The following is an 11,189-nucleotide window of genomic DNA, read 5'->3' on the forward strand; positions in this document are numbered from 1 at the left end:
TCATTCTCTCCCCACACCCTGTTCCCCTCTCTCTTTATCTGTCTTTCTTTCTCTCTCTCTCTTTCTCTCTTTCTCTTCCCCCTCTCGTTCTTTCTCTTCCCCTATCTTTCTCTCTGTGTCATCTTTTTCTCTCTATCTCTCTATGTGTGTCTCTCTCATTCTGATCCTCCAGCGTCTCCCTCAGAGACGCCAGAGCACCAAGAAATGCCCACAATACCCAGCAAGAGATGAGCTTTGCTCTCACTCTGGAATTTGGAGCAAATCTCCATCCCTGCCCTTCCCTTCTCAGGCCAGGTGAGGAGTGACTCAGAAGGAAGGGCTAGTGGAGGGTCAGCCACTGGTGTGTTGAGCCAACAGGAAGCCACAGCAGGGGGGAGAATAAGCAGTGACATCTGTTGCTTCTACCTGTCTGTGTCCTCCCCTTGCACTATTGCCTCATTCCGGCCAGCGAGATATTTGCTGCAAAGTTGCAAGTTTCACATAGTTTACAGTGGAGATTTCCAACCCAACCCTGAGTTGCCTTGACGGTCTCATATTCCAGAGCTTCCCTTACAGGACTGGCCATTAGTCATTTTGGGGCAGTTCCTCCACCCAGGTGCATCATGGACCCCAAAAATATTCTCATGGACCACCAGTGGTCCGTGTATCACCAGTTAGTGACCTGTGTTGTAGATGACTCCTAGGTGACTTATTTCCTTGTTTCTTTTCTGTTTTTTTCCTATTGAGGCTGCAAGCAAAGAACAATTCAGGCATATTTATTTTAGTCCATTTCATTTGGATTGCTGCTGGTCCTAGGGTGTTGAAAAAATAAGAAATGCTTCCCCTTGTCACTTATTTCCATGCTATCCAATATTTGGCTCCCTCCAGTTACCTTTTTAAATGTAAAAATGTTCTTGAATATTGTCCTCCCTTTTGTCAAACAGAGGTGGAGACCCCTGATTACTTATTTATTTTATTTATTTATTTATTTATTGGATTTGTATGCCACCCCTCTCCGTAGACTCGGGGCGGCTAACAACAGTAATAAAAACAGCATATAACAATCCAGTATTAAAACAGTTAAAAACCCTTATTATAAAACCAAACATACATACAGACATACCATGCATAAAATTGTAAAGGCCTAGGGGGAAAGAGTATCTCAGTTCCCCCATGCCTGGCGGCAGAGGTAGGTTTTAAGAAGCTTACGAAAGGCAAGGAGGGTGGGGGCAATTCTAATCTCTGGGGGGAGTTGGTTCCAGAGGGCCGGGGCCGCCACAGAGAAGGCTCTTCGCCAAGCAACATTGTTTAGTTGACGTGACCCGGAGAAGACCCACTCTGTGGGACCTAACTGATCGCTGGCATTCATGCAGCAGAAAGTGGTCCCTGAGATATTAGCATTAGAGAACTATTATACTGATGCAGTGATGCCCTCTTGACCTAAATTATGAAAGGCAATTTTAGATTATATATAGTACAAGATACTTTTCTGTGAAAATCAGTGTTTGATGCACTCTTATTTAAGCATGAGAAACATAATAATTCTAGGGTAAATTTTTAAAATAAACTTTTTCTGGATTTTAAATATTAAAAAATTATTGACTCCTTTTCGTCCTCCCCATCCACTTCCTCAAGTAGTAATCTTCCATTTAAAATGTTTTAAATAGAAGATTTTTACTTAATCTGGGACACTCTTAAGTACTTTAAACAATAGATGTATTTGACATTTTAACAATACATTTAAAAATTGGGTTATTTTTGAGTCTGACCTAGAATCTGATCAATTTTGTTTCACATTGAATATTGTCTAAAAGGTCATCTACTATAAATAGGTGATTCTAAATGCTGTTCTTTGCCATCTGTAAAAATACCCTAACAATGTATGCACTTGTCCTTTACACAACGTAAGTCATGAATGTGTCTTTTAGTGCATAGTTATGGATAAATAAATAGAATTTATTTATTTATTTATTTATTTATTGGATTTGTATGCCACCCCTCTCCGGAGACTCGGGGCGGCTAACAGCAACAATAAAGCAGTGTACAATAGTAGTCTGATGTTAGAAACAATTAAAAACCCATTAATATAAAAAACCAAACATACATACATACATACCATGCATAGAATTGTAAAGGCCTAGGGGGAAGAGGATATCAATTCCCCCATGCCTGACGGCAGAGGTGGGTTTTAAGCAGCTTACGAAAGGCAAGGAGGGTGGGGGCAATTCTAATCTTTGGGGGGAGTTGGTTCCAGAGGGCCAGGGCCACCACAGAGAAGGCTCTTCCCCTGGGTCCCGCCAAGCGACATTCTTTAGTTGACGGGACCCGGAGAAGATCCACTCTGTGGGACCTAACTGGTTGCTGGGATTCGTGCAGCAGAAGGCGGTCCCTGAGATAATCTGGTCCGGTGCCATGAAGGGCTTTATAGGTCATAACCAACAAGAATTGACAGATAGATAAGACAAGAAACAATTGACAGAATTGACAGACAAGAAACAATGAATGGAAATTAATCAAGGAGAAAAGCAATCTGGAATTGAGAAGAAACTTATTAACAGTGAGGACAATTGACCAGCTTGCCTTTAGACATTGTGGGTGTTTCATCACTGGATATTTTTAAAAAGAGACTGGACAGCCACTTATGTAAAATGGTATAGAACAGTGATGTTGAACATATGGCATGGGTGCCACAGGTGGCACGCAGAGCTATATTTGCTGACACATGAGCCGTTGCCGTAGCTCAGCTCCAGCATGAACGTGTGCTGGCCAGCTGATTTTTGGCTCTCAAGAGGCTCTAGGATGGTGTTTTTGACCCTCTTGGGGGGGACGATGGTGGAAGGCGTTTTTACCCTGGCTCCACGGAAACCATTGGAGCCTGGAGAGGGGAAAACATGAGCCTACTGGGCTCAACAGAAGTTGGGAAACAAGCCTTTCTGGACTTCAGAGGACATCCAGGGGGTGGGGGGGCAGGGGAAGCTGTTTTCACCCTCTCCAGGCCTTGAATTATGAGTGTGAGGGGAAAAAGGTTCACCACCACTGGTATAGGATTTCCTGCTTGTGCAGGGGCTGGACTAGAAAACCTCTATGGTCCCTTCCAGCTCTCTTCTGATTCTTTAGGCACACTTATATAAACTTCTCTTTTTTACATCCACACACAGTAAAACATATTTATGATAAGAACTTCAATTGCATAACTATGTTTAAGTACTTTATGAAATTACATAATTTTTTTAAAATTTGTAAAATAAATGAATGAAATTATGTAAAAGTATGACTATAAAAGCTTTGCACGAATGTTATAAAGGAATAAATCTTAAAAGCCTTTCTAACAGAATCTGTCGATAAAGTTTTTTTTGTAAAAGTATCTTTGAATTTGAAATTAAATTTAGCTACCTGATATTTAATTCCTACTTTAGATTTACCTGCTTTGCTAACATGTTGATACCAGAGTGATGGAACTATGCAACCTTAAGAGAGCAATTAGCTATTGCAACATTGAGTTCATAACTACATAGTTGTCTTATGATGGACAATCTCAGTGTTTGCTAAGATTTACTTTTAGGAAAATGCATAGAAACATAGCTTGAGAGATCCAATTCTAATTAGAATTAGAGCAAACCACAGTAATGCACAATTCACCTCCGACACCCGAGTACATACACATTTTGAATTCTGTAAGATACTAAGATGGTGTTTAAGAATGCAGCGGTGAGCAAGCATGTCTAGTCAAACATTTTGGACTGGTCAAATTCCTTTTCAGGCCAAATTCAGCATATAAGCTGTCAGTTATCCCTAAAAGAAGTGAAAGAAGGCCTGGGTGAGACATGAGCAGAAGGCCTGATTGGCATACGAATGGAGGCCCTGGGCAGGGTGTAAGAGAAGCTCTGACTTCACCAGAATGAAAGAAAGCTCCAGCTGGTACATTGGTGGCACGCAGTGTGGTGGGCATGGCAGCGGCAGGCAGGGCATAGTGGCAGGAGATGGGAGGGGACAAAAGTGCTGAAATAGAAATAAATGGGTGGGGAAGTTCAAGGGGCAGACGATGCCGTCCCTTACTTTATCAAGGGTTGGGACTGCAAGCTTGGCTTGGCTTGTGTCCTCACCGAATAACCAGTGAGGTTTCGTTAATGACAACAAGGACTACCTGATTTCTGTCACTGAATTATGTGGTCATATAACATTGCACTTTCGACCGCATTGCTTAGAAATTCCATCCCAATTACTGCCGTTAACCGAAGACTGTACCTTTTAAACAAGGAGCAATATCTAATTTTTTAATGTAAAACTGTTATTTTAGACTTTGATGTTAGATTTGTCATTGTATATTGTTTTTATCACTGTTGTGAGCCGCCCCGCGTCTGCGGAGAGGGGCAGCATACAAATCTAATAAATAATTAATAATAATAATAATAATAATAATAATAATAATAATAATAAGATTTATTATTATTATTATTATTATTATTATTATTATTATTATTTAACCAACGATTTTCAGTAAGACATAATGCTAATTCCAATCCTTTCTCTCTTTTACAGAGTTGCATTTTTTATTGCCAGATGCAACAACTTAAAAGCAATTGTACTAAATAATTACGTGTGCTACAAAGCAGTATATTACATTTAGGAATCAATTATTTTCTAATTAGGCATTCCATTATTATATTGATATATTTGGTTTCCCGCAGGTCTCAGGTTAATCCTGAAACAAATTCTTTGTGAATAAATATTACTCATGATTAAAGAGTGTTTATTGAAGCCAAGACTTTTCATTAAATCCTTTTCAGATTAAGGAGGCTCCCAGAGTACTGGGTTAATTGAACATAATAAGATTTGTCCACTTGTGCATTTTGGTATGGCAGAAACTGTTTTAGTGCCATCCAGTTAGACGCTATAAGCTCTTTTCTTCTTCCCTATCGTCTTGTGAATTTAAATACCTGTCATTTTCAGAATTTATATAGACTGCACTCTGATCAGCTACTTCATGTTATAAAGGATATCAGGCCCTGTGCCTTATGCCCTACACCTGAATCAAAGGATTCGTGAAGTACCAACAATGGCTGCATGATGGAGCTAATGTTATGTTATGTCATATGTTCTGCCAGTTGACCTTCACCAACCTCTTCCTCCAACTGCTGACCAGGCAGCCTGGCTGGATTTTGTGGTGCAGGGTTGAAAGCAATCTGAAAACCTCGGTGTGTCCCAAAGAAAATAAAAATAAATCCCTTTGTGCCATGCTAACTAGACTGCACTGGGCTGGGCTGAGCTAAGCTTCACACTCTTGGCGGGAGTGATGCAGCTGCGGAGCCATAACGCTCTTTAAAAGTTCCAAATTCCAATAAGGAGAGAATCTATGGCAGCCCCTGCCCTATGGAACAATATTCCCCCCGATGTTCATTGGTCATAAAGCACTGAAGACTTGCAATAAGACAAGATGATAGCATATTGGATGCTTAACGTAGAACAGATTAAAACTACAGTTTTAATGTAGTTTTTATGTTTGCTTTAATTTTTGATTGGGAGCTGTCCAGAATTTGCCAACAGGTAGACGGTGTAGAACAGAGCTCTCCAAACTTAGCAACTTTTAAGATTTGTGAACTTCAACTCCCAGAATTCGTCAGCCAGCCAGTTTAGAGAGCCCTGGTGTAGAAACCTCAGAATAGGCTTTGTTCTTTGTTCTTTTTGCTTGTCAAAGCAAAAAAACAATGGGCAAAGATACATAGGTGATCAGAAAAGATGATATGAAAACATGTAAATTGTAAACCTGAACTGTTTTTATTAGGTATAATATCAGAAAAACCTAAGTATGTATTTAATATTACATGTCTTAAGAGCAGCAAGCTTTATTTTTGCACAATATTGGAAAAAATGAAGATATGCCACAAGATGAAGAAATAGTCAAGAAAATACTAGATTGTGCATAAATTGATAGATTGACATTGAAAATTAAACAGAAAGGGAATGTAGAATATTATCAAACATGGTATTTATTTTACCAATGGTTGAAAAAAAGGGGACGGAGATTAAGAATGTAATTTGTATTGTTAAGCAAATTATATACCCAGACAATACAATATTTATTAAGCACTAGGAAATGTCTTTAATAGAAAATCAGTTAAAAAAAATTTTTTTTTTAAATAGGCTTTGTTCTACAATCTGTCCACTTAGTTTGCACCAGCTATAATTTCTGAGCCATCTTCAAAATATACCCATAAGGATGACAGTCACTTTTCTAGGGCTGTAGCAAGTTATCCTAGACCTGCTAGTGGAATGAAGTTGTGCAATTTAGGTGGTTGTTCTTTGTGCTTCTAGCATTATCTGTCATACCTTAATTGGGAGTTTTCTGGAAATATTTGAATCTGCCAGTCCTACATTGAAGAACCTAATTAACCTTTCTGATTTAGCACATCTTTAAGCCACTAGATCAGATTGCTGCTACAAACTAGGCAGCCTTTGGCAATTTTTTTTCTGCCTGTCTGGACTTTACAGCTACTGTATATGAAAGCTGGCTGGGTGACTTTGGGCTCATCACTCTCTCTCATCTCAATCCATCTCTTTGTGTGGTTGCTGTGGGGAAAATAGGAGGCAGGAACGTTAGGTATGCTTGCCAGAGAGAGAGAAAGGGGTGGAGAGGATGGTATTATGATTATAATAACAACTATAATTATATTTCTTCCTAGGTAATAACCTTGATGCTGTTCATGACATAACAGTGGCATATCCTCAAAACATTCCACAAACTGAGAAACACCTTCTACGTGGAAATTTTCCCAAGGAAATTCATTTTCACGTCTGCAGATACTCTGTAGATTCCCTGCCAACCTCTTCGGAAGACTTGCAACTTTGGTGTCAGAAGCGCTGGGAAGAAAAAGAAGAACGGCTGCGCCAGTTCTATGAAGGCAAAAAATACTTTGATGTGTCAGGGAGAAGCAAAATCCCACCCTGTAAATCTGAGCTCAGGGTCTTGGTTGTTAAGTGCATTTCCCTCCTGTACTGGACATTTTTCACACTCTCTGCATTTGCACTGTTATACATGTACAACTTTGTACGATGGTATTTTGTGATTGTAGTTGTCATTTTCTCTGTGCAAGAAAAGCTGTTTGGTGGACTTGAATTGATAGAACTTGCATGTCATCAATTTTTTAATAGACGCAGGTTATCCAACGTAAATAGATATTAAATTTAATTGGCGTATGTACTGTTTGGACGGGTGATGTTTGTGAGCACTTTTCAGATGTGCCATAAATTTTTCATAGTGGAAGGAAATTTTGCATGGGAATTAATTTTTATTAATGCTGTTTTGGTTAATGCTCTGTACACACTTCTTGTAAAGGACAAAAGTTCATATTGAATTTTTAATTTTTGAATGTATCAATGTTCCTCTTGCAGCTAGACTCTGCAGCATCGCTGGAAAAGCATTTGCTGACTGATCAAAGTTTATATCCATTGAATTGTTTAACTGCATAGCTCTAAATTGCTGGGCAAATTAGGGAGCTAAAAGTCATGGACTGTGATTCTTACAGTGCCTTGCTATAAATAATGTGTGAAATTTAAAGTCCCAGTTTATTACTCTATTAATAGTTGACTGTCTTCATTGCTCTACCTTTATACCTTACAGAGAGTTAAATATCTGGTGCAATTATTGTCATCAGAATCAACAAATGTTTTGATCTGCTAAAAGAGAAAACAAAACCCAGGGCCTAAAGTTGGATGAATGAGGGGGAGGGAATGCAAAAGTCAATAAGGCTTACCTCTAAGTAAAGGTGCTAGTAAAGGTAACTGAGCTGGACCCCACTGTCCTTTTTGCAAGTCGTGAATCATCTTTAGGATTCCATTCCTGTGAATTGTTTGTCATATGGTGAAATCATAGTCCATCTCCACTTCAGGTTTGCAAACCTAACTGCTAAATGCTCAGGCAAAACAACCTAAAACTGGGGGAAGTATTGAAGTTAATTTCCCCATGATATGAAAATAAAAATAATGTTAAAAATTGCCCCATTGGATTATTACTATAAGAAACATTAAGGTTTTTCAATTAATGTTTTGTCTCCTTTTCCAAAATCTGAATTAGGAGAATACTTTTAGCATGGAAACTGAGGGATGTTTATGAGGCTTCTACTCCATGTAATCAATTTTCTTTTTTCCAGATTTCCTAATTGGACCCTTTTTATGGCTGAACATCTTCTCTCCTATTTTTTGATGGAATTAGGGTAAAATCTTGAACTGGCTGAAATTCACCCATCTTTTACACTTAATACAACAGGCCAAGACGTTTCTCTGAATGTTAGTAATGCCAGAGATAGAAGCTATATGTTCAACATGTTAAATGCCACGGCTTACTTCCACATCTATTTCAACCCCTGTCGCCCCTATAGTAAGTTTTCACACAACCATTTTATAAATAAATTGTATTAAGAGCTACTGGCATATGAAAGGTCTGTAAACTGGTCTTAGATTACCAATGTTATCGAAATGTCACTGTGTTAGCCATAAAAAATATTTACTCTAGAGCAACAATAAAGAATTTTAAACGCAAATGGGTACTATTTAAGTGATATGACTTTACAACTTAACCTGGGTAGCTAGCAAAACACATTACAACATAACGCACTATAAAAGTTATAAGGCAATGCAGACCTTAAAAGAGAACTCCAACCAAGATTCCTCACAAAACTCTTGTCTTGAATAGGACACATATACCGGGGTCCACTAACATCCTACCTCTCCAGTCTGAGAAGGAATCATAGTCTCTTCTTCTCCACCTCCCCAATCAAAAGGGCCCATCGTACACTAGATCAGTGATGGCCAACCTTTTTCAGCTTGGGTGCCAAAAGGGTGCGCACACATGCCATAGTGTACATATGTGTGCCCACACCAATAAGGCAATGCTCTCCCCCATACATGCACACAATCCCTGTGCTGGCCCCCGTGCATGTGCAAAGGCCTCACTGAAGCTTCCGGATTTCCAGTAGGCCCGTTAGGCCATTTTTCACTGTCTCCAGAGTTCAGGAGGCTTTCCTGAAGCCTGGGGAGAGCAAAAACGGCCGAAGAGAAGGCCGAAAATAAGCTGGCCAGAATGCGCTGGAGGTGACATAGGGCAATGTGTCTCATGCCCTCAGATATGGCTCCATGTGCCATCATTGCACTAGATCACTGTTTCCCAACCTTGGCAACTTGAAGATATTTGGACTTCAATTCCCAGAATTCCCCAGCCAGCAAATGCTGGCTGGGGAATTCTGGGAGTTGAAGTCCAGATATCTTCAAGTTGCCAAGGTTGGGAAACACTGCACTAGATGCCACACTAAGATTGACATAAGATTAACGGCAATCAGTGCTCATAAAATAAGTATAACTACTACCCTACAATCTTTTACTAACAATTGGACTTGCTTTTAAGCTTCTCAGCTTTAAAAGAGTAAGTATATTGTGATGTTATATGACTGCAAGATATGTGAGCTGAGATTATCTCACCCAAACTTATTTAAAGAAGTTATTATTTATTAAATCATTCGAAAAGTAACTGGTCTTAGACATGTCAGCAAATTATAATCGAAACACAGTGGGGGTGACTTCAATTTCCTGGAATTTCCTGTTACTGAGTAAGAGGCGATTCTGAAAATAGAACAACCACTTCTATCAAGAACAGTTGAGCTGGATTTATTAGAAAGTTTAACACGGTTTGTTATTGCACCCCAGGCTGTAATTTAGCTCACATAATAGTTGTCATATTTGATACCTTTATCTGCATATAATAAGATGAAAGTTTGGAAATGTTGAGGGAATGAATTTTTAAATTCATTTAAATGCACAGATTTTGTTCAGAATCACCTAGCAAAGTGACATGAACTGAAACTTTTCTAACTTAGCTTTGGAGGTTTTTTATTGATCGCATAATGCCATTTATTTCAGTGTTTCCTGTTTGTTTCATCAATTTTCACTGTGTGGAATTGATCCTGGTGTTTTAAAGTACTTTTTTTAAAAGTGTGAACTAGGGATGAAAGTGAAATTTTTCCCTACTGGTTCTGTGGGTGTGGCTTATTTTGTGGGTGTGCCTTGGAGGTCACGTGAAAAATTGGGTAATTTAGCTCAGTTTTCAATAATGGATAACAACTCTGGCTCAGGAATGACTCCAGCAGTCCAGCTCTGACTACAATCTGGAACACACACCCAGTGAAGGGCTACCAACATTTTTACTACCACACTGTGGGCGTGGCTTATGCAGGACACCCTGAATTTTCTTTCAATACCTTTCAGTGCAAATTGGGTGTTCTAGGGTGGAGCTCCATTTTTGCTAACCCACTGTGTTCCTGCCATCCAGGCAGTAGCCCACCCCTGCATAAATGCTCAGCTCCATCTCCAGACGCTCCAGGAATTCCTGCTCTGGCTCCAGAACTATTCCAAAGTAAGTTGAAATGTCTGCTGTTTATTCAGCTGCTTTACTACGCTTCATCTTTCAAGTAGGAGGCAAAAATGTAATCTGGTCATGGTATTGTATTAAGATGAATCTTATCTAACTGGTGTTAGTGGATCATAAAGACCCCAAAAGGATTTACTGATATGAAATGAACTACATGCTGGGTTTTGCATTAATATTTAAAAATGCAGGGAGAGCAGCAGCAATTAAACAGCTCCAGAGCTCTGCTTATGGTCAATTTCCGACTCCTTCTGACTCCAACAACTCCAGCTACAACCCCATTCAGTTCCAGAGCATGGATAAAATGTTGGGTCTATGCTCCACAGGAAGAACACTGAGTTTATCTAAAGGAACTTTTCTTCAAAAATTTAAGATACTTGCTTATCCAAAATTTGCATACTGCCACATTACAGTATAACTAATATTTTCATTGACTTCATTTTCAATTACTCCTACATTTTTTTAGGATACTCTACAACAGTGTTTCTCAACCTTGGCAAGAAGTCAATAGAAATTCTCAGTCATCCAGTTTATGGTTGTCCCAAAGGTTCTTTTTCCAGAGGCAACTTTCTGGTTTTTCTTTGACCGGAATATATACTGCTCAAAAAAATAAAGAGAATACTCAAGTAACAGAATGAATGAAATATTCCCATTGAATATTCAACAAAGTTGAATATGCACAACAGCATGTGAAATTGATTGTCTTTTCTTCTGCTTTTTCAAATGTATTTTTTCAAAAAATAAAAATACATATAACATGATACAATCATGGCTAACAACATGGAAGGGAATGGGA

At 39.0% G+C, this 11,189-nt stretch overlaps 1 protein-coding gene across 2 annotated transcripts in view; it reads left to right on the forward strand.

Moving 5' to 3' along the window:
* LCLAT1 (lysocardiolipin acyltransferase 1) overlaps positions 1–8,516 on the forward strand; it is a 73,716-nt gene extending 65,200 nt beyond the window's left edge. For both annotated transcript variants that reach the window (XM_070734308.1, XM_070734309.1), the window contains exon 6: positions 6,660–8,516. In XM_070734308.1, the coding sequence (XP_070590409.1) occupies positions 6,660–7,159 (500 nt within the window). In that variant the 3' untranslated portion in view covers positions 7,160–8,516. The remainder of the gene's footprint in view (positions 1–6,659) is intronic.
* Positions 8,517–11,189: the final 2,673 nt, after the last annotated feature.

The sequence above is a fragment of the Erythrolamprus reginae genome, chromosome 1 (assembly GCF_031021105.1).
Source record: "Erythrolamprus reginae isolate rEryReg1 chromosome 1, rEryReg1.hap1, whole genome shotgun sequence".
NCBI classification, from domain to species: domain Eukaryota; kingdom Metazoa; phylum Chordata; class Lepidosauria; order Squamata; family Dipsadidae; genus Erythrolamprus; species Erythrolamprus reginae.